The sequence below is a fragment of the Bubalus bubalis genome, chromosome 4 (genome assembly GCF_019923935.1).
Source record: "Bubalus bubalis isolate 160015118507 breed Murrah chromosome 4, NDDB_SH_1, whole genome shotgun sequence".
NCBI lineage: Eukaryota > Metazoa > Chordata > Mammalia > Artiodactyla > Bovidae > Bubalus > Bubalus bubalis.
Window position 1 is genome coordinate 147,671,057 of NC_059160.1, and position 24,893 is coordinate 147,695,949.

General features: G+C 36.2%; 1 protein-coding gene across 4 annotated transcripts in view; it reads right to left on the reverse strand.

Moving 5' to 3' along the window:
* Positions 1–24,893, reverse strand: part of MICU1 (mitochondrial calcium uptake 1) — a 223,646-nt gene that overhangs the window by 117,104 nt on the left and 81,649 nt on the right. For 2 of the 4 annotated variants that reach the window (XM_006077073.4, XM_006077071.4), the window contains 2 exons: positions 13,654–13,659; positions 12,321–12,435 (listed from right to left, as the gene is read on the reverse strand). In XM_006077073.4, the coding sequence (XP_006077135.4) occupies positions 12,321–12,435; positions 13,654–13,659 (121 nt within the window). The remainder of the gene's footprint in view (positions 1–12,320; positions 12,436–13,653; positions 13,660–24,893) is intronic. The other 2 variants (XM_006077074.4, XM_006077072.4) reach the window with 1 other exon arrangement.

The window sequence follows — 24,893 nt, forward strand, 5'->3', positions numbered from 1 at the left end:
ATTTCAGCCCTGATTCTATATATCTATCTATCTAGATTATCTATCTACATAACTCTTTAAATAAAATTTCACACCTGAAGAAAAGAAATAGCAAATGTTCCTACTTCAAGGTATATAACCCATTTTTATACTATATCTCTGCCTCAGTTGCTAGATGACCTTCAGAGGGCTGCCAGAAACAGTCTTGCATTTAAATAGATCTTCCTTAACACTGTTATTTGACAGTTGTGCTACAGGAAGAGTATTAAATGCCAGAGATGTCAAAAATCTTTGATTCCCCAAGAGTTTCTGGGAAGTAGATTCTAAGGCATGCCAGTGCTTTACCTTTTTATTAAGGTCACATCCTTCTTCAGAAATATATTTTCTTCAAATGCATGTTGCTATTTTTATGGCCAAATTATATACACCTGGGTGATAGATTCCCCACCCCACCTTCTTAGATCTAAAAAATATAATCATCTGCTTGACATTTATTTCATTCTATGTGGTTTCATTCCATTCCTTGTGCTCAATAGCCAAAGTGACAATTTATGCCAAGATACAACTTAATGCATATGTGCTTATAATTAGCTGCTTTAATAAAGACATTAGATATTTAATACTTAATCTATGCTCATTCTGAAGGATCCTCTGTACATGTGACTTAGTTTGGTGTCACATAAAAAGCTATTTTTTTGGTTTAGTGTCCAAATAGAAAAAAATTTGCTATTCTAATTAATTTTCCAGCTTTCACTGTGTATAGAGATTAACTATTATTTTAAACTAGTTTTAAATACTAGGCAGGAGGCTAAGGGTACTTGGAGCAATATAAAATTTTAGTATGTATACTAAAGTAACTACTCAGAAAAATTCTTAGATACTTAGCCAACAAATACACATGGAGTACTTGTTATGAACCAGATACTGGGCTGGATACCTTCTCCAAAAGGGATAGTGATTAGGCAAATCAGTCCATGACAACCACTATTTCTTGCCCTGATTTCATTTTTGCACCCTCAAATTCTTCAGCAAAACAAATGAGCATTTTCCAAAGCTGTTCCAGAAATAGGTAAGCAACACATCATGAAGCCTAACCATAACCAAACACTATTAAGTTGTGGGTTTTAGGGAAAAGTCAGATATACAGAAAGGACAGATACACTTGATTCCAGTCCAGCTTCTAAGACGCAAAAATATGAAAAAGTGGGGCTCACAGGCCACAGTAAATATTTTACACAACATAAACTGCTGAGGGTTGAATTTTATAGCACCACCTCAATCATCAACAGAACAAAAACAAGACACAGCAGAGGTGGAGGAAGACAGAACAGAAGGTAGGTGAAGTACAAGAGGGGAAGTTTCTATAATCTGTTCTTGGGAAATGAAGGAAAGACTCTGGCAGGAGGGTTAATTGAGGTCTATTTGACACTGTAATCAAAGGTATAGAGATGGAGAGGTGGTTTTGTCTCCTTTCTTCCTAGAAGAGACCCAGAGAAGTCACATCCCAACTATTCTTTCATTGAAATATTTTTGGAATGATTACTATTAGTAGGATGCTGTGTTAGGTACTTTGGGGATACAAAGCCACATAGCAGAGTTCCTAATTTCAAGATATTATTCAGTGATAACCATAACCACTGTCTAAACTTTCATTAATTAGAGAGTTTTTCAAATTAACAAATGCCTCTGGAGCTGTTACAAGGTATCATAATTCATTCACAATTCAATGTAAAATTTTTTTTTTAATTCTGATTTTTAAAACAAGTAGAATCTTAGCTGAGATATAGGAGAAAGTTCTGATTTGAAGAGTGAAGGGAGAAGAAGAAATAATGTGACAGGTTAGGGTACTTTCTAGAAGGCAGTGAATTTAGCTATACTGGAGTTTTATTTTTCTTGCTCCAGGAATTTTCTCCCATTGATAAATGAGATCTAAAACAGAAGGAAGCCTTCCCTTGTTAGGCCTTGCTTCCAAGGCCCTAAGGAGCAGAAATGGAAAAATAAGGGCAGACCTCTTTCTTTTCTCTCTTTCAGAGCTCCTATATATGAATCTCATATATCATAAGAAGCGGCTCCACGGAAAAGTGGCAGAAAGCTTTACAGGCCAACATAAGCCATTCAAGAGAGAACAAAGTATATGCGAATATAATAATTTTAGTGACAGCACCAGCTCATAGAGCATACAGAAAATACTCCTGATTACCTGACTCAATATTCTTTTTAGAAAACAGGCCCATTTGACTATCTGTACTGAAAGGGTAGAGCTCTAGGAATCCTGCAATCTCCATCAGATTTCCATAAGATTTTAAGTTAATATTAGAATTTTATTAGAATTTTTAGAATAGAATTTTCAAAACATGAAAATAGATCAATTTAAATAAAACACAAATATGAAAAGGCTAATAACCGATTTCCTCATGGGTATAAAATTATAAAATCTTTCTCAAGACACAGTCAAAACACATTTAGATCTTATCTTTATTGTAAGTCACAATTTACTACTTTAGTCTCTGTTCTCCCCTTGGCTTTATGAACCCTCAGAACAAATCTCAAGCATTGTTCTCAAGGGATAAACTTTGCTTTTGCAAATGAAAAAATTTAATCTAGTAAAGTCACAAGGAGACTTGAGAGAGCTAAATACAAACACCACTTATTTTTTGCTAATGTGAATTAAAATTGTTTTGTGGTTGTTGATACAAAGATGTAAATGCTTCAACTTTCTGTAACAACAGGGCCTACTGAAATGACATAATATTTTCAAGTATATCTGGCTCAAAATGAACTTAACATCATAAATATTTGATATACTTAAATGCATTATTTTATTGTTTTGACAGAAGCTGTATTATTATAAAATCAATGAATTAACCATAAGAAGGGCTATGCTAGAGAAAGAAGTTACTGGTAAACAACACAGTGAGACACTTTGGCCTAACAGCATGCTAATGAATATTTCTGAAGTTCTAAGCACTTTTTATAGGGTAAAACAACACTGAATAAGATCAACCATTTTCTTCTTTGTTTTACCCTTCATAAGGACAATTAGGCAACAGCAGAAAATCTTGAGACATAAAAATTACATGTGCTCATACCCAGTTGCTAAGTCATGTACGACTCTTTTGCTCACCAGGTACATCGGATTTTCCAGGCAAGAATACTGGAATGGGTTACCATTTCCTTCTCCAGGGGATCTTCCTGATCCAGGGATTGAACCCATGTCACCTGCACTGGCAGGCAGATTCTTTACCACTGAGCCACCTGAGAAGCATCAGTCAGTTCAGTTCAGTCGGCAGTTGTGTGTGACTCTTTGTGACCCTACATCACGCCAGGCTTGTCTGTTCATCACCAACCCCTGGAGCTTGCTCAAACTCATGTCCATCAAGTCAGTGATGCCATCCAACCATCTCATCCTCTGTCGTCCCCTTTTCTTCCCACCTTCAATCTCTCCCAGCATCAGGGTCATTCCCAATGAGTCAGTTCTTCACATTAGGTGGCCAAAGTATTGGAGTTTCAGTTTCAGCATCAGTCCTTCCAATGAATATTCAGGACTGAGTTCCTTTAGGATTTGACTGGTTGGATCTCCTCTGCAGTCCAAGGGACTCTCAAAAGTCTTCTCCAACACCACAGTTCTAAAGCATCAATTATTTGGGGCTCAGCTTTCTTTATAGTTCAACTCTCACATCCATACATGACCACTGGAAAAAACCATAGCTTTGACTAGACAGACCTTTGTTGGCAAAGTAATATCTCAGCTCTTTAATATGCTGTCTAGGTTGATCATAGCTTTTCTTCCAAGGAACAAGCGTCTTTTAATTTCATGGCTACAGTCACCATTTGCTGTGATTTTGGAGCTCAAGAAAATAAAGTCTGTCAGTATTTCCATTGTTTTACCATCTATTTGCCATGAAGTGATGGGATCAGATGCCATGAACTTAATTTTTTGAACGTTGAGTTTTAAGCCAACTTTTTCACTCTCCTCTTTCACTTTCATCAAGAGGCTTTTTAGTTCCTTTTCACTTTCTGCCATAAGGGTGGTGTCATCTGCATATTTGAGGTTATTGATATTTCTCCCAGCAATCTTGATTCCAGCTTGCACTTCATCCAGCCTGGCATTTCGCATGATGTACTCTTCTATTAAGTTAAAATAAGCAGGGTGACAATATACAGCCTTTCCCAATGTGGAACCAGTCTGTTGTTCCATGTCCAGTTCTAACTGTTACTTCTTGACCTGTATACAGATTTCTCAGAAGGCAAGTAAGGTGGTCTGGTATTCCCATCTCTTGAAGAATTTTCCACAGTTTGTTGTGATCTACACAAAGGCTTTGGCATAATCAATAAAGTAGAAGTAGATATTTTTATGGAACTCTCTTGCTTTTTCTATGATCCAACAGATGTTGGCAATTTGATCTCTGGTTCCTCTGCCTTTTCTAAACCCAGGTTGAACATCTGGAAGTTCACGGTTCATGTACTGTTGAAGCCTGGCTTGAAGAACTTTGAGCATTACTTTGCTGGCATGTGAGATAAGTGTAGTCGTTCGGTAGTTTGAACATTCTTTGGCATTGCCCTTCTTTGGGACTGGAATGAAAACACCTTTCCCAGTCCTGTGGCCACTGCTGAGTTTTCCAAAATTGCTGACATACTGAGGGCAGCACTTTCACAGCATCATCTTTTAGGATTTGAAATAGCTCAACTGGAATTCCATCACCTCCATTAGCTTTGTTCACAGTGATGCTTCCTAAGGCCCACTTGACTTTGGATTCCAGGATGTCTGGCTGTAGGTGAGTGATCACACCATCATGGTTATCTGGGTCATGAAGATCTTTTTTGTATAGGTCTTCCATGTATTCTTGCCACCTCTTCTTAATATCTTTAGCTTCTGTTAAGTCCATACCATTTCTGTCCTTTATTGTGCCCATCTTTGCAAGAAATGTTCCCTGGTATCTTGAATTTTCTTGAAGAGATCTCTAGTCTTTCCCATTCTACTGTTTTCCTCTATTTCTTTGCACTGATCACTTTGGAAGGCTTTCTTTATCTTTCCTTGCTATTCTTTGAAACTCTGCATTCAAATGAGTATATCTTTCCTTTTCTCCTTTGCCTTTAGCTTCTCTTCTTTTCATAGCTATTTGTAAGGCCTCCTCAGACAACCATTTTGCCTTTTTCCATTTCTTTTTCTTGGGGATGGTCTTGATCACTGCCTCCTGTATATGTCACAAGCCTCTGCCCATAGTTCTTCAGGCACTCTGTCTTTCAGATCTAATCCCTTGAATCTGTTTGTCACTTCCACTGTATAATCAATTGTAAGGGATTTGATTTAGGTCATACCTGAATGGTCTAGTGGTTTTCCCTATTTTCTTCAATTTACATCTGAATTTGGCAATAAGGAGTTCATGATCTGAGCCACAGTCAGCTCCCCATTTTGTTTTTGCTGATTGAGAAGCACAGAAAATAGTTAAACCAAATTTTCTCTATAACTTCTCTAACTATAATATGGCAATAAAAACGATTTAATAGATTTCAGTATGTTGCTGTGCCCATATTTTCCAACAGATCACTCAACTTGAAAAACTTATTTTGAGATATAACTTCTATAACATTTTCATTAGCCAGAATGGCACTGATCAATACTACTACCTCCAAGTCACATACACTTTGTGATCAGTTCTTGACTTCAATATGGCAAGAGAAATAAAATATTATAAGCTTTCACTTGAATGATGCTGTAATTTCCCAAAAGGTTTACATATTTGTGAGAAAGATGCATCACAATGGGGATAACTGTCAGTAAGTCAAATTCTCCTATAGTGAAACCCCACTTAATTAAATTTCTCCACTAATTCCTCCAAATCTAAAGAAGGAATCAAAAGCAGAACATATTGACTTATGCCTGATTTTCATTATGTCTCCTCTTAGGTACTGAACACATTGTACCAGTTCTTGCTTTTGATTTTTCTGGTGGCTTTTCAAAGATTAATAGTGCATAGTAAGATTGCTTACAAATAATCCACTTTTGATCATTTTATTATTGCCTCCACAAGCTACCTAAAACTTGGGTCTAGATAGCCCACAGGGTCAATAACTTTATTTAGAAAATATATGAACACAAAGAACATATATAAATATTTCAACCTGTCAATGGCCAAGATCCAGATTCTAAGTTATGTTATGATAATGTAGTGAATCTTAGTATTAGCTATGAATGATCCAAATCAATAAATAATATATAGCATTCTAGATAAATCTAGATGACTTTTCTTTATATCAAGTTATAAGTCTCTGACTTCAATTACAAGATTTAAGACCACCAGCTAATGTAGGTGGTGAGTCCAGAGTACTAAGCCATTAATAAACCATGCTTTGGCATTCTCATTCAATTTCAATTAACCTAGTTTAAGGATCAAAGCCTCTTTGGAAATTATTTAATAATAATAATTATTAAGCCTTTATTGTGCCTGGAATGAATCTAAATTTATTTTATCAGTGAGCAGTTATTTAGTAAATACTTAGTATTCCACTTAATACAGATGTTATGGCTCATGTTTGACAATTGTTCAAGTTAATCCATCAAACCTCATCAGACAGATAAAGTAAGAAACAATAAAATCTATGAATTAGGGTAAGAGGGGGATACAAATAATTTAATTCTGAATTATAAGAAAGCTTATAATTATATTTCTCATATAATTCTATTTCTTCATTTAGAAGTAGGTTAGCTTAAAAACATATTTTCCTCACTCCACTGGTACTGGATGTGAACTGAGGACATCAACAGCTAAAAGAACTGTTCTCAACTCAGGATATAAACAGTAGAGTCTTCTGTTTTACAAACTTCATTTCAGAGAAGACTGAAAAAAACACAATCCTTGCTTTGTTACTTTGCCACAATGCTTTATATATAGTAGATAAGTTTGTAATTAATACCACTACAAACTGTAACAAATAATCATTACAAACCTATGCTCACTGTCAAGCAGTTACATTCTAGGTAGGAGGATGGACAATAAAGAAGATATATCAATTATCCACTTCTGGGTATTTATCTGGAGAACACAAAAATACCAATTTTAAAAGATAAGGGTATCCCTATGTTCAATGCAGCATTATTTACAATGGCCATGCCACAGAAACAACCTATGTGTTCACTGATGGATGAATGGATAAAGAAGATGTGATATACACACATACATGCGCGCGTGCGCGCGCGCACACACACACACACACAGACACGTATAAAATGGAACATAACTCAGTCATAAAGGAAGGTAAAATCTTGCCACTTGTGACAACCTTGGACCTTGAGGGTATTATGCTAAGTGAAGTAATTCAGATGGAGTAAGACAAATACCAAATGATTTCATTCACATGTGGAATCTAAAAAAAAACAAATAAACAACATAAAGCAAAACGAAACTCAGAGAGAACATACTAGAGGTTACCAGAGGGGAAAGGGGTTGAAGGGTAGGTGAAATAGGTAAAGGGGGTTAATTATATATGGTGACGGATGGTAACTAGACTTGTAATAGTGATCACTTTATAGCGTATATAAGATATTGAATTATAATGCTGAACACCTGAAACTCATATAATTTTTTAGGAAAGAAAATAAATCAATTATATAGAATGTGAAATTAAAAGACACTTGCTCCTTAGAAGAAAAACTATGACCAACCTAAACAGCATATTAAAAAGCAGAGATGTTACTTTGCCAACAAAGGTCTGTCTAGTCAAAGCTACGGTTTTTCCAGTAGTCATGTATGGATGTGAAAGTTGGACTATAAAGAAAGCTGAGCATCCAAGAACTGATGCTTTTGAACTGTGTTGTTGGAGAAGACTCTTGAGAGTGCCTTGGACTGCAAAGAGACTCCCTTGGACTGCAAGGAGATCCAACCAGTCAGTCCTAAAGGAAATCTGTCCTGAATATTCATTGGAAGGACTGATGCTGAAGCTGAAACTCCAATATTCTGGCACCTGATGAGAAGAACTGACTCACTGGAAAAGACCTTGATGCTGGGAAAGACTGAAGGCACGAGAAGGGGACAACAGAAGACAAGATGGTTGGATGGCATCACTGACTCAATGGACATGAGTTTGAGTAAGCTCTGGGAGTTGGTGATGGACAGAGAAGCCTGGCGTGCTGCAGTCCATGGGGTCACAAAGAGTTGGACACGACTGAGTGACTGAAAAAAACTGAACTGATATAGAATGTGAAATCATGACAAATGCCAAGGAGAAAAAAGAGAGCAAAAGAGGGATTTAGGAGATGTGTATGTGTAAGTGTGTGTGTGACAGGATAAAAGGTATTTAAAATTTCAGGTTGGCCAGAGAAGGCACCCATTATCCAAAGTACATACAGAGAAGAGCGAGAAATTTATGTCACTGCTTATTATAAGCACAAGATATTGCTGCCAAATTGGTTGTTATTCTGGGTGTGAGTCAAAAAAATTCTTGTTTAGCTAAAAAATGAAACTTCTAAAATTGATAGCAAATTCTTGAACACCACTGATTCTATTAATTTGCAAAAAAAAAAAAACCGAGATAATTAGAAATACAACAGTCTTGTATCATATGGGTTATGCTGTTCACATTGCTCTAGCTGGTTTTCCATTAGAAATCTGAAGAATGGTCCATGTTGTTCATTAGAGTAACACATGAATAAATATGCTAATGTATTCTCCAAGGCCCAAGCCACTCCCTAGCAAAGCTTTTGGTGTTTAAAGGATTGCATTTCTTCTTGCCTGACGACCTGGCAAGAAGTGTATTTAGATGTAATGATTCCTTGTTATTCACAAAAAGGTGGATTCACTGAATGCCTCACTTATCGTTCTAGCAGCAATTAGGATGTGGGAAATAACTGATCTCAATGTCATTTCTGTGGCATATTTCCCTCCATGATGTGTTAAATAAAGTAAACAATGCAGTGCACAACATACGGATTTTAAGAATGCCTGAACTGCCCATTATCTACAGGAGAGTTTATGACCAGCCTTTCCACAGTTCCATTTTAGAGAAAGAAGAGGCACTATGGTAAGCTATGGCTTATCACTGCTGAAAACGTGACCACTGCAGTAAAGCCAAGTGACAGAAGCCCATGTGCTGGAGTGGCCTGGGTTCAAGCCCTAAATCATCTACTTACTGTGGGACTTGAGGCAAGTTTTTTTTTTTTTAATATAAATGTATTTAATTGGAGGCTAATTACTTTACAATATTGTATTGGTTTTGCCATACATTGACATGAATCCGCCACGGGTGTACACGTGTTCCCCATCCTGAACCCCCCTCCCACCTCCCTCCCCGTACCATCCCTCTGGGTCATCCCAGTGTACCAGCCCCGAGCACCCTGGGTCATGAATCGAATCTGAACTGGTGATTCGTTTCACATATGATAATATACATGTTTCAATGCCATTCTCCCAAATCATCCCACCCTTACCCTCTCCAACAGAGTCTAAAAGACTGTTATATACATCTGTGTCTCTTATCCTGTCTCGCATACAGGGTTATCGTTACCATCTTTCTAAATTCCATATATATATGTTAGTATACTGTATTGGTGTTTTTCTTTCTGGCTTACTTCACTCTGTATAATAGGCTCCAGATTCATCCACCTCATTAGAAATGATTCAAATGTATTCTTTTTAATGGCTGAGTAATACTCCATTGTATATATGTACCACAGCTTTCTTATCCATTCATCTGCCGATGGACATCTAGGTTGCTTCCGTGTCCTGGCTATTATAAACAGTGCTGTGATGAACACTGGGGTACACGTGTCTCTTTCAATTCTGGTTTCCTCGGTGTGTATGCCCAGCAGTGGGATTGCTGGGTTGTACGGCAGTTGTTTCCAGTTTTTTAAGAAATCTCCACACTGTTCTCCATAGTGGCTGTACTAGTTTGGATTCCCACCAACAGTGTAAGAGAGTTCCCTTTTCTCCACACCCTCTCCAACATTTATTGCAAGTTTTTAATTGTTTTGTATGCCTCAATTTCCTCATCTGTAAAATGAAGATAGTAAACTACAAACATTACACAGGTGATATAAGGAAAATGTAGGTGCAATTGAAGTCCTCAAAGAAAAGTATTTGGTGAAATAAGAGCTGAAATTTTTCCAAATTTGATGAAAACTATAAACCCACAGACCCCAAAACTCAAAGAATCCCAAGACAAGAAACACAAGAACACTAGAGAGGTACATATGAAACGAAAACCAAACAGCCCTGCTAAAAACTACGTCAGTGGTTCTCAACCAGGGATTATTCCTCCCCATTCCTACTCCTCTGGGGACATTTGACAATGACATTTTTGTTTGCAACAACAGGGTGGGGGAAAGTGTGCATGCCTGGCATCTAATGTGCAGAGGCCAGGAACGCTGCTAAACAGCCTATAATGGAAAGGACAGCCCTCACAAAAATCAGTTACCCTGCCTACAACATCAACAGTGCTAAGGCTGAGAAATACAGGGCTTCCCTGATGGCTCAGCTGGTAGAGAGTCTGCCTGCAATGAGGGAAGAGAAATACTAAAAGCATATAATAATCAAAATGCTTAAAACTAGTGAAAAGAGAAAATCTTAAAAATCATATCCTTATCATATTTTCTCATCCTGACAAATACAGAAAGTATATGCGATTGTAATTTTAAGCATTTTTTGTAAACCACACACCAAGGTTAAGCCAGGAGCTGAGTACGAAGAAGTAAAGGTGCCCAGACCTGTAGAGCTACTTGGAGGGGTTCCCAGTACTCACAAGTCAATGTGACTTTTAAAAAAAAATCTGAATTTAGGGAGCTACACAATGTACAGTTTCTATCTTCAACAGAAACTGAAGATTCTGCTCTGTGGTCTTCCTGACACTTAATCATAGGTAAGAAGTGGTGGGGCCAGGATTTGAACTGAAGTCTGTTTTGAAAATGCATCAAAATAATATTAATAATACAAAATATAAGATCACAAATGTGCTTTGAGTTTACTATTTTGGGTCTTCATAACAAGTTAATATATATCTATGCTGCTAGAGCACTGGTCCACTACAAATTTATTCAATTACTTTGGTACTCAGGGACAGCTGTGGTAAAGCATATCAGTCTATGTTTGTTCATTTTTTCTGTCAATTGGAGGAAAGAAGAGTAACAGTGGTCACAGCTATGGCAGGAACTGTGTATATCATTTACTGAAAATTGTTTATAGTTTAAAAAAATTTTTTTTTAATCTTTTTTATGGAATACAGTTGATATACAATGTTGTGTTGGTTTCTGCTACACAGCGAAGTAAATCAATTACACATATGTTCACTCTTTTCTAGATATTTTTCCCATATAGGTCATTATGGAGTATTGAGAAGAGTTCCCTGTGCTATACAGTAGGTCCTTATTAATTATCTATTTTATATACAGTTGGAGGAGGAAATGGCAAACCACCCCAGTATCCTTGCCTGGAGAATTTCATGGACAGAGGAGCCTGGTGGGCTATAGTCCATAAGGTCGCAAAGAGTTGGACACGATTGAGCGACTAACACACTTATATACAGTAGTATATATGTCAATCCCAATCTCCCAATTTATCCCTCCTCATCCCTTCCCCACTGGAAACCATAAGTTTGGAAAACTGTTTACAGTTTTATCTTTATAGATGCCTACTCTGGAGAAGGGTAGGAAGAGGTGTTTATTTTTATTTGGTTCTATCCTCCATGGGAAAAAAATTGAGAATCACTTCTTTCAAGTATCAGATCTCTTTGGATCAAGTTAGGTAGATTTCAATGGAATGCACACAGAGAGCTAGAGACATACACTTTTTTTTCTGAATGGTTAAAACAAAGTCATACTAAAGGGAAATAATGCTAAGAACACTTACAGTAGCATACTAATCAACAAAACTGTTTAGCCTAGAATAATCAGAAATTCATCAGTGCTCTAAAGGAGTAAAAGCTGAGTTTTGTGTTTTAAGAAGTAATCTTCCAAGGTTCAAAAATGAATGTTCAACACAATTAGAACAACCGAGCCAATCATCTTTAGTAAAGGAAATACTAGATTAATATGTGTTTTACTGAGGAAGTATAAACATTAATGAGGGCTAAAGGAGCAGGCAATGTATAAATTATCTTGAGCTTCAAACAGTTAAAAGGTAACTTCACAGTTGCTTTTTTGTTTTCTTCTAACTTTACCTGGATACTTTATTTTCCTCCCTGTTTTTCAGGTGGTTCTATATACAAGTTATAGAGACTCCAAAACAAATGAAATTTGATGTAACTTATCATTCATTAACTTTGCAAACATGTTTTGTTTCCTCTTCCAATCAACTTAACTCTTTTTATAATCCTGTATGCTACCTGTAAGTGAATAAAAAGTTCATACTTACTCGAAAGAACAGTTGTAAGGAAAATGTAGTCTGAAAAGGATATGAGTCCACATTCTCCAAGGGTGTAAAATATACTGCCTTCATCAGCAAATTTTTCTCGTTCCTGGGCAATTTTCTATTGAGTATGGGTCCAACCAAAAGATAAAAAGAAGATATAACAGAATAAGAATATAAATAGTTAGAGATGAATGACCATTTATCTGACAGTTTTATGCTATTTATTGTAAGCATTTCTCTGATGGCCATTCCAAATTAATGAATCCTTTACAGTTTTTAAGATGATTAAAATTATAAGCAAAAGATGATTTTGTTTATTTGCTCCAACACTGGCTTAATGTGAGCAATGCAAAGTTTTCAGTTTTATGAACTCCTGCCATTTAATATATAACAGGCCCGCTTCAGGTCTGAATTTGTTTCTGAGTTTGAAAAACAATCCACCTTTTTCTATAGAGGTATATAAGGTAGGGGAAAAAAATCAGTTCTAAATACCCAAGAAAAACAACTAATGATTAGAACTAGTGATCAGAAATGAAGAAGTTAGCAACTATTGTCAACACCCACCCAAATGCTCAGAAAATTAATTTCTGAAATATTAATTTTAACTTATATCTTATGAACCCCAAGAATCTTAGTTTTTGAAATGTAGAACAGTTTACAGAGTAAATAGCACCTCTGAAATATGTCAAATCAGACATACACATCAAGCTTTAGGCATGATATAATTTAGTCATATTTACTGTTACTTTGGTGGAGGCTCCTAAATTTTAGCTATTTGAAGAAACTCTCCTATAACTTAGTTTTAACTCTGTGTATGTATTTATTTTCTTTAATCTATATGCTAACAAAGAGAGTTTGTTAGCTCTCTCAGGTCCCTCTCTGAGAGAGAGCTCTGTCAGCTTTCTCTGAGAACCATTCTCAGGTTCAGAAATGGTCTATCCGGGAAGCAGTCTATTCCTGGGTGTTTAAGGGAAACCTACCCCTCCCCTTTTTTTTTTTTTCTGATTCCCTACCAGACCAGAAACTTAAGAGGTGACATTGATGATACTTTCAAAAACTGAAAAGGATCCATCAAAGAGTTAGACTTGAAACTCATTTTTATAAGTTTGACTCACTTTGGACCAACCAAAGAAATTTCAGGAATTATTCTAGGTACCAAAAAAAGAGAGAGGAGGTTTTAAAAACCCAAACCAACAAAGCGCAGTCAAAGTAATATCATGCAAGCACAAAGTAAGCAGCAGCACTGCAAGCATAACCTTGGGAGGAGCGTCATGGAAACTAAACCAACAAGCACCACCACACCACCATCCAGGTACACAGCCACCCAATAGGTTACCTCTGTCTAGTGAAGATCCCATCATACACACAAAGGAAAGAAAAGTGGTTAACCAATGGAAGACATGAGGACCAAATGAATCATCATGATCTTCTTAGTAAACCCCCTCAAAATAGCCTCTCCTGGATATTTGCTTGTAATATGAAACAGCAACGGTGGAAAAGGCAAAAATCCAAAGTTGAATGCCAATAAAGCAGTAAGAGGTTTTGATGGCAGTTTCTACTAAGGAAAGGGCTTCTCTGACTCATTTGTGATGGGCAGAAAGCCTGGTCTGGCCTAACAGCATTTAGAGATTACTTGCTTGAGCCAAAACCAAAAATGAGCCCACAGTCCAATTAAGGTTAGACCTCATATCACACTTGATCTTCTACCAACAGATTAAACACAAATTTCAGACAAAAAAAGGCTACTGGATGAAAAGAGAAGCAAAGTTGTTCACTGGGAAGTTAATATTTTAATTTCTCAAAAGAAAATTGTACATTTTTTAACATTATCCAAGATACTGCAAAGGAAAAGCATGTGAACTAGAAAAAAATACACAAAATGAGAATAGGCTGTCAATGGCATACAATCTTACTTGTGAGAATAAATATGAATAGAAGCTGGGTAACCCATATTAATTATGTAATAATCTTATAGAGAGACTGCTATAATAAAAGAAAATAAATAGTACATTGGGATCCAGAAGTTGAGAAACAAAAATCTTAGACAAAATCTTAGACAAAAATCTAAGGACAAACTGAAAGGAGGAAACCAGGCCAAAAAAACATATCCAATATTATTTTTCTAAGAATCATCTGGACCATGCTGCTGCTCAGAAAATAAAAAGACAAATCTTAAGTTTATAACTTTTAATTTTGAGGTAATTTCAAACTCAGAAATGTGGAGAGAACTGTATAAGGAACTCCCATATGCTTTTTACTCACATTCACCAACAGTTTACATATCTCCTTATTTGCTTTATCATTTTACATATCTTCTTTTACATTATATCAAAACTTGGAGCCATGACCCTTTAGACTTCAATAAATACTTCCTATGAACAAAGACATTCTCTCATATACTACAGTAAAAATTTGATAAAATCAGGATATTTAACACTGATACATATTATTACTTGTAATCCACAGCCTATTATCAAATTTAGCAAACTATCTCAGTAATTTACTTTTTAGCTATTAATACTTTCCTTCTATGGACCTAACAGAAGCAGAAGATATTAAGAAGAGGTGGCAAGAATACACAGAACTATACAAAAAAGATCTTCACGATCCAGATAATCACAATGGTGTGATCACTCACCTAGAGCCAGACATCCTGGAATGTGAAGTCAACTGGACCTTAGGAAGCATCACTACGAACAAAGTTAGTGGAGGTGATGGAATTCCAGTTGAGCTAAAGTGCTGCCCTCAAAATGCCAGCAAATCTGGAAAACTCAGCAGTGGCCACAGGACTGGATAAGGTCATTCCTCATTCCAATCCCAAAGAAAGACAATGTCAAAGAATGCTCAAACTACCACACAATTGCACTCATCTCACACGCTAGTAAAGTAATGCTCAAAATTCTCCAAGCCAGGCCTCAGCAATACGTAAACCGTGAACTTCCAGATGTTCAAGCTGGTTTTAGAAAAGGTAGAGGAATAAGAGATCAAATTGAAAATGGATCAAATTGCCAACATCTGCTGGATCACTGAAAAAGCAAGAGAGTTTCAGAAAAACACCTATTTCTGCCTTATTGACTATGCCAAAGCCTTTGACTGTGTGGATCACCACAAACTGCGGAAAATTCTTCAAGAGATGGGAATACCAGACCACCTGACCTGCGTTCTGAGAAATCTGTATGCAGGTCAGGAAGTAAGTTAGAAGTGGACATGGAACAACAGACTGGTTCCAAATAGGAAAAGGAGTACGTCAAGGCTGTATATTGTCCCCTGCTTATTTAACTTATATGCAGAGTACATCATGAGAAATTCTGAGCTGGATGAAGCACAAGCTGGAATCAAGATTGCTGGGAGAAATATCAATAACCTCAAATATGCTGATGACACAACCCTTATGGCAGAAAGCGAAGAACAGCTAAAGAGCCTCTTGACGAAAGTCAAAGAGCAGAGTAAAAAAGTTGGCTTAAAGCTCAACATTCAGAAAACTAAGATCATGGCATCTGGTCCCATCACTTCATGGCAAATAGATGGGGAAACAGTGGAAACAGTGGCTGACTTTATTTTTTGGGGCTCCAAAATCACTGCAGATGGTGGCTGCAGCCATGAAATTAAAAGATGTTTACTCCTTGGAAGAAAAGTTGTGACCAACCTAGACAGCATGTTAAAAAGCAGAGACATTACTTTGCCAACAAAGGTCTGTCTAGTCAAAGCTGCGGTTTTTCCAGTAATCATGTAAGGATGTGAGAGTTGGACTATAAAGAAAGCTGGGTGCCAAAAAATTGATGCCTTTGAACTGTGATATTGGAGAAGACACTTGAAGAGTCCCTTGGACTGCAAGGAGATCCAACCAGTCCATCCTAAAGGGAATCAGTCCTGAATATTCACTGGAAGGACTGATATTGAAGTTGAAACTCCAATACTTTGGCCACCTGATGCAAAGAACAGACTCATTTGAAAAGACCCTGATGCTGGGAAAGATTGAAGGCAGGAGAAGGGGATGACAGAGGATGAGATGGTTGGATGGCATCACCAACTCAATGGACTTGAGTTTGAGTAGACTCCAGGAGTTGGTGATGGACAGGGAGGCCTGGCATGCTGCAGTCCATGGGGTTGCAAAGAGTCGGACACGACTGAACTAACTGAACTTTCCTTCTAGTCCAGGGTGTAGTCCACAAACATAAATGGCCTTTAGTTGTCATGTCATTTTAATCTCCACTAATCCAAAACAGCTTTCTTTGTCCATCTTTGTTTTTTCCTTTGGAGGTTTATTATTATTTTCCATTGTGGTAAAATTCACATTACATACAATTCAGCATTCTAACCATTTAATCATAAAATGTGTGGGCTTTTAAAATTTGGTTTCTTTTGCAGATCATGGTTTTTGTTGGTCCATCTGTGTTGTAGCAGCAATCAGTATTTCATTCCTTTTTATTGCCAAATAATATTCCATTGTATATATACCATAAATTGTTTATCCATTCATCCATTAAAGGGTATTTGAGTTGTTTCCACCTTTCGGCTGTTGTGAATAATGCTACTATGTACATTCACGTACAAGTATTTGTTTGAGTATCTGCTTTCAATTCTTTTGGGTATATATCTGGGAATGGAACTGCTGAGTCATATCACACATCTATGTTCACGTTTTTGCAGAGTGGCCAAACTGTTTTCCACAGCAGCTATACCATTTTGCATTACTACCAGCAATGTAAAATGGTTCCAATTTCTCCACATCCTGAGTTTTTTTTTCATTTTTTAAATTATATCCATCTTAGTGAGTGCCAACTTGTATTTTATTGTGGTTTGATTTACATTTCCCTAGTGTCTAATGATGTTGAGCATCTTTTCATGTGTCTGTTGGCGATTTGTATTTCTTTGGAGAAATATCTATTCAAATCCTTTGCCCATTTTTTTGAATTGGGTTATTTGTTTTCTGTTGTTGAGTTGTAAGGTTCTCTATATATTCTATATACTAAACATGTATCTGATACAGGGTTTGCAAATAAATTCTTTCATTCTGCTCATTGCCTTTCACTCTCCTGATTATGTTCTTTGGTGCATAGAAATTTTAAATATTGATGAAGCTCAACTTGTCTATTTTTTTCTTATTGCTTGTGCTTTTGATGTCATATCAAAGACTTCATCACAAAATCCAGAATCATGAAGATTTACCTGTTTCTCTAACAGTTCTGCAGTTTTAGCTTTTATATTTAGGTCACTGATCTATTTTGAGTTAACTTTGTATTAATGAGAGGTAGGGACTAAATTTATTCTTTCGCATGTGATATCCAGTTAAGCCCATACCATTTATTGAAATGATTATTCTTTTACCATCTGGTACTCTTGTTGAAAACAAATTGACCATATATATGTGCGTTTATTTCTGGATTCCTCATTTCACTCCACTGATCTATGTGTCTATTTTTATGCCAGTACCATGCTCTTTATTTTTTTTTTTCATAATTTTTTAAACCTGTGGTAAAATGTACTTACCATAAAATTTACCATGTTAACCATTTTAAAATGTACAATTTGGTGGTATTAAGTACAATAAAAACATTATATAACCACCACCACTACCTGGTTCCAGAATGTTCTCATCACCCCATGGAAACCCCTTATCCATTTAGTCACATTCCACTGCTCCTCCCTCTAGCCCCTGGAAACCACTAATGTACTTTCTGTCTTTACTTTTTCTGGATATTTCATGTAAATGGAACCATACCTAGTTATTTTCTTAGTGGCCACTCTGTGGATTACAATTAACATCTTAAATTTACAGCAATCTAGTTTGAATAAATACCAACTTGAACAGTATTTTGAAAAATTCTACTCTTGTAGAGTTCCATTTTCCTTTATAGTATTTTCACAAATTACATTTTTATACAGTGTGACCATTAACATAGATTTTTTAATTACTGTCTTACACATTTGTCTTTTAAATCACAGAGGGATGAACAGGAGTTATACACTACAAATAAAATATTGCCCTTTTAATTTACCTATGTTATCTTTGCTAGTGTTATTTCTTAATATAGCTTCAAGTTATTATCTAGTGTCCTTTCATTTCAGCCTTAAAGTACTCATTTTAGTATTTGGGGTAGAGTAGAGCTACTACCAACAAACTCCCTCAGTTTTTCTTAATCTGTGAATGGTTTAATATCTATCTCCTTCATTTTTGAAGAATAATTTTGTAGGTATAGAATTCTTGGTTGACAATTTTTTCTTTCAGTACTCTAAATATGTCAGCCCTCTGTCCTTCATAGTATCTGAAGAGAAACCGGTTGTTAATCTTATTGTGTATAGGTTGTATGTTGTAAGTTGCTTCTTTCTTGCTGTTTTCAAGATTCAGCAACTTCAGCTTTTGACAGTAATTATGTGTCTCAGTGTGGGTCTGTGATTTTTTCCTGTTGGGAGTTATTCAGCTTCTTGGATGTGTAGATTCATATATTTCATTGAATTTGGAATGTTTTCAGCCATTATATCTTCAAATATTCTTTCTGCCCCTTTTCTTCTCTCCTTGCCCTTTGAAATTCCTATTATACATATGTTGGTATACTTGGTAATGTCACATAGTCTCTTAAGCTGTGTTCATTTCTCTTCATTTTTTTTTCTTCTGTTTTTTCAGACTGGATAGTATTAATTGACCTACCTTCACGTTCACTGAAGATTTTTCCTGTGTATTCAAATCTGCTGTTGAACCCCTTCACTAAAATTTTCCTTTCAGCTATAGGAAATGTTTAGTTCCAGAATTTCTATTTGATACTTTTTTTTTTTTTTTTTTTTTACAATTTGTATCTCTTTATTGCTATTACTTCAGAGTCAGACATGACTGAGCAACTTCACTTTCACTTTTCACTTTCATGCACTGGAGAAGGAAATGGCACCCCACTCCAGTACTCTTGCATGGAAAATCCCATGGACAGAGAAGCCTGGTAGGCTGCGGTCCATGGGGTCACTAAGAGTCGGACATGACTGAGTGACTTCACTTTCTTTTTTCACTTTCATGCATTGGAGAAGGAAATGCCAACCCACTCCAGTGTTCTTGCCTGGAGAATCCCAGGTACAGGGGAGCCTGGTGGGCTGCCGTCTATGGGGTCTCACAGAGTCAGACACGACTGAAGCGACTTAGCAGCAGCAGCAGCAGCAGCAGCAAAACTCATTCTCCTTGATTCCCTTAGCTTCATTAGTGTACTTTCCTTTAGCTCTGTGAGGATACTTAGGACAGTTGATTTAAAGTCTGTTTATAGTAGGATCAATATCTGAGCTTTCTCAAGGATAGTTCCTATTCCTTTCTTTTCCTGAGTCATACTTTCTTTTCAAGCATAATTTCTTACTGAAAATTGAACATTTTCTATATTATAATGTGGTAATTCTGGAAATAGGGTTCTCCCACCTGCTCAGGGTTTGTTGTTGGTGCTTGTGTGGGGTGTAGTCATTTCTCTAATAATTTTTCTAAATTCTTCTGTAAACACTTTGTCAAGCATAGTCACTCAAATCTCTGTTTCATTACCAGCTGATGATCTGACAGAGATTTCCTTAAGTTCCTGGATCCAAAGGGTGGGAAAGACAAACTCTCTAGATGCTTGCAGATTGGCTCTGTGGTGGGTATTCTTTCAATGCTTAGCCATTGTTTACCATTCTACCTTTGACTTCTTGTTTTCATGGAAGCTACACATCAGCCAGAGATGAAAGTTTAGGGTCTGTTGAGGTTTTCCTCTTAGTAGTCATTCAGCCCTAGCATGTACATCCCCTACCAGATTCATGACTATATTTGGTTTCTTTACAGTTTTTGACCTTGAACAATTTGAAAAGTACAGGTGAATTATATTGCAAAATATTCCTCAATTTGAATTAGACTGGTATTTCCTCATGATTACAATCATATCTGTCTATTATAAACTATGAATTCATAATATCTCTAATTCCATTTTAATATCACAGAGTACAATTTAGTCTTGCCCTTTATACATGTTACTCCCTTCTCCAAAGAGGAGAAAACTGATTCCCATTATCTGCAATACATTTACTCATTTGCTCAGGCTTAGAATACAAGAAAGATAGTTTCACAGTTGTTAATTATCTCTGCAAAAAACAAATGTAGAGTTCAATATTTGTTGCAGTTTTAAGTAAAGTCCACTTATGGTGAAATGCACAAATCCAATATACAATTCAATGAGTTCTATAAACACATATCTGACTAACCCAGGTACATACTATATTTGGGTTGCAGGACATTTCAACCACCCCTGATGTTTCTTTTATGCCCCTTCACAGTTAATTCCCACCATATTATTGCACCATGGATTAGTTTTGCCTATTCTAGAACTGCCTACAAATGGTATCATCAACATATATGCTTCAGTGTGCAGCTTCTATGGCTTAGCATAGTGCTGGGGAGATTCATCCACACTCTATTAACTAGCAACTCATTAATTTTGATTGCAGAGTAGTATGATAACTCGACAAAATAAAAATAAGTAATTTATGCAGTTTATTTTGTGCATTAATTATATTGTGCATCTAATACTAATACACACAGTAATATCAAAACTTATTCATTCCTTTATTGATTAAACACAGGCATGTTTCAGATTTTGGCTATTTTGACTTTCCTCCAAGTTGTAACTTTTTTACTTGCTATTTTACTTGCAAGTAAAGTTGAGAGTGAAAAAGTTGGCTTAAAGCTCAACATTCAGAAAACTAAGATCATGGCATCTGGTCTCATCACTTCATGGGAAAGAGATGGGGCAACAGTGGAAACAGTGTCAGACTTTATTTTTTGGGGCTCCAAAATCACTGCAGATGGTGACTGCAGCCATGAAATTAAAAGACGCTTACTCCTTGGAAGAAAAGTTATGACCAACCTAGATAGCATATTGAAAAGCAGAGACATTACTTTGCCAACAAAGGTCCGTCTAGCCAAGGCTATGGTTTGTCCTGTGGTCATGTATGGATGTGAGGGTTGGACTGTGAAGAAAGCTGAGCACCAAAGAATTGATGCTTTTGAACTGTGGTGTTGGAGAAGACTCTTGAGAGTCCCTTGGCCTGCAAGGAGATCTAACCAGTCCATTCTGAAGGAGATCAGCCCTGGGATTTCTTTGGAAGGAATGATACTAATGTTGAAACTCCATGCAAAGAGTTGACTCATTGGAAAAGACTCTGATGCTGGGAGGGATTGGGGGCAGGAGGAGAAGAGGACGACAGAGGATGAGATGGCTGGATGGCATCACTGATTCGATGGACATGAGTCTGAGTGAACTCCGGGAGATGGTGATGGACAGGGAGGCCTGGTGTACTGCGATTCATGGGGTCGAAAAGAGTCGGACACAACTGAGCAACTGAACTGAACTGAACTGAAAGTTGAGTATAAGTTCTAGTTGCAACACATCTTTGTCAAAATTTATGTTGCCACTTTCTTTAATTTAGCCATTTTAGTGGTTCTCTCATCATGGTTTTATTGAGCATTTCTCTGATGACTAATGTTTTATGCACTTTATGCACTCAGTTTATTGGCAATTAATATATCTTTCTTTAGGAAGTATCTGTTCAAGTCTTCTGCCCATTTTTAATTGGGTTGTTTGTCTTTTTATTACTGATCATGGTATGTTCTAGACGTGAGACTCTTTTCAGTGTCTCCAAAATGACCCCAGTGTTTTTTGCCTTCTGGTATCCACGTCCTTATGTAGATCTAGTCTCTTCCCACATTGAATCAGGGCTGGTCTGTGTAACTAATAGGATACAGTTCAAGTGATAATGTATGACTTCTGATGCTAATGCATAAAAGGCACCTTGCTCTGCTGGAGGGAAGCCAGCTGTCATCAGAACAGAACAGTTAAGAAGCAGGCTTATGGAGAGCCTAGAGAGAGAGGATCTGAGGCCTCTCAGTAACAGTACTATCTTATCAATCATCTGAGTGAGCTACATTAGAAATGAATCTTATACCCCTGGTCAAGCTAGATGACTAAGGTCCTAGCCAACACCTTACTGCAACTTAATGGAAAAGACTGAGCCAAAATCATGTAGGCAAACTGGTCCCCAATTTCTTATTCACAGAAAGCATGAGACAAGAAATAATAACTGTCTTAAGCCACTAAGGTTTGGATTTGTTACTGGGTAACAGATAACAAATACAATCAAATATGTACTAAAAGTACATTCTATTAGTCTGTGGCTTATAATTTCTATTGTGTATCAATAATCAGAAGTTTTAAACCTTCATGGAATCTAATTTCTCAATTTTCCCCTTATGGTTATTGCTTTCTGTATTCTATCTAATAAATTTCTGCCTATCTCCGGTCCATAAAAATATTCTCTGGTTTTTTTTAGAAGCCTTATAGTTTTAGATTTTATTCTTAGGTCTTTGATCCGTTTCAAAAGAATTTTGTGTATAGTGAAGTAAGGGTGTAAGGTTTATTTTATTATTTTTTTTTTTTGAAATTTAGTAATGTTTATCTTTTTTTTTAATTTTATCTTTAAACTTTACAAAATTGTATTAGTTTTGCCAAATATCAAAATGAATCCGCCACAGATACATAGTTGTTTCTAAGCCATTTGCTGAAAACATCTTCCTTTCTCCAGTTAATTATTTTGGTACCTTTGTTAAAAATCAATTTACATATAAGTGTGCATCCACTCTTCTTTAATAGCTTCTGACTTGAGCAGCCTATTTTCTTTTGAAGGTCTTTTGATTACTAGCAAAGCATATGATTGTTTTCCAAAATATAAATAATGTAGATTGAGAGACCCTGCATGAGATGCATTTAGGGTTATAGTTTAGGTCTAATCACCCCCACCATTGGGGCAATTATAACATTTGCAGAGATAATAAAGATGTCACTGAACAGACCTTAAATTGTATACTGATTGAGAATTACTATCAGACCATAGGGGCTATTTTACATTGACACTTCACAGTGCTAGTTTAGTTAGTGTGATTTTTCTCCTAGAGAAAACCCCTCTAAATGAGACAATATTTCTGTTTGCAGGGCTACATACAAGACCTCTGCTGTACTGAGTACAGCTATATGGACCAGGAGAGGCCAAAAGAAGGTCAAATTGCTCTACATAAGAAAAAGTTGAAGAAGACATCTGGGAGAATAAATATAAAAGGAAAATGGACTCTTGAAAAGTGAGCCAAAAAGGATAAGGAGACGTGACCAGAGAGGAATAGAAAGCATCAAAGCTGGGAAAATGGAGAAAAGAAGGCAGGTGAGCACATATGGGCACACATGTGTGTGAGGATGGACAGAGAACACGTATTTTGCAGTAGCTCTTTAAAAACAAGAAACAAAGATGTTTAAAGAGGACTTTTAAATTAGTCATGCTTTGTGATGTGCCCTGTGCAACAGTCTTCTGTCTCTTTAGTAAAGGTCTGCACTGTTTTTCCATACTTCTGGAGTTGGGGTGGGGGCAGAAGGAGAGAGGGAGAGAAGTTACATTATGTTTTCTGAGGCATCCACATACCAAAGAGTAGTTCAGGTACATTTATGAATATACAACTATCTATTAACTCTTAAGAACTTATAAGTGGGTTTTCAAGTTTCAAAGACTCAGACAATTCTTATAAAATTCATAATATATATTAATCACAAACACCAAAACTATCATAACACCATCATAACTGATCCATCAAATTAGTTAGGAGGAGAATCAAATAAATATGTCAAGATTTGGAAAGAAGAAAATAAATTTTTAGACTATTTTGTGTTGCATGAATGTTTCTTAGCTGATCTTTTCAAATCAAATGCCTGATTCTACCATAAAATGATATCCTCAAGTCAAACAACAAAGCCAGAGGAGAATCTGTGAAAATAGATATATTTGAGTTTAACAATGAATGAATCTTTAAAAGTACCAAAGTATGATGAAAATGGAAAATCAAGATTTAAAGGACAGTGGAAGGAAGGTTTTTGGCTATTTTTTCTTATTTCTAAAGTCTTCTCAATGTTTCATTTTGCAAATTGAGAATGTCAAGTAAACTGTTTCTTCACTTAATCTTTTGGATAAAGCTTTATCTTTGACTAAATTTTAACTCACTTTTGTTCTAAGCAAATACCATTTATACGCTTCAGGAAGCATAGAGCAAGTAAAACATAGTCTTCCTTAGCAGACTGATGGTAATGCTCATTTACTCTCACTGTTTCAGAGATGGTTATTTATATTTTTTGTTACTAATGAACATTTAGTATTAATATGCATTTTTACTAGGAAAACCTATCATAATGATTTATAGTTAATTCAATATAAGTTATAAATTCAATATACATAATGAACATAACAAGACAAACTAAAAGGAAGATATCTATATAAAAGTTAAAAGAAATAGAATATATTCTAATTCTATTGTAAGACCATACAATATAAGATTAAGCAACATATTAACATATTATTCAGTAAAAAAATTTATAGAAACTTATTTCATATTAAAGTTCCTGAGGTTAAGATTCTAGCAACTACTTCAGTGTATATGCTGACAATTAAACAGAATTGGGTATTTTAAAAAGAAGCAGTACTTGCAGATACCTTACAGATCACTATACTATTTTATGTACCTTAGAAGCTGCATATCAAACACTA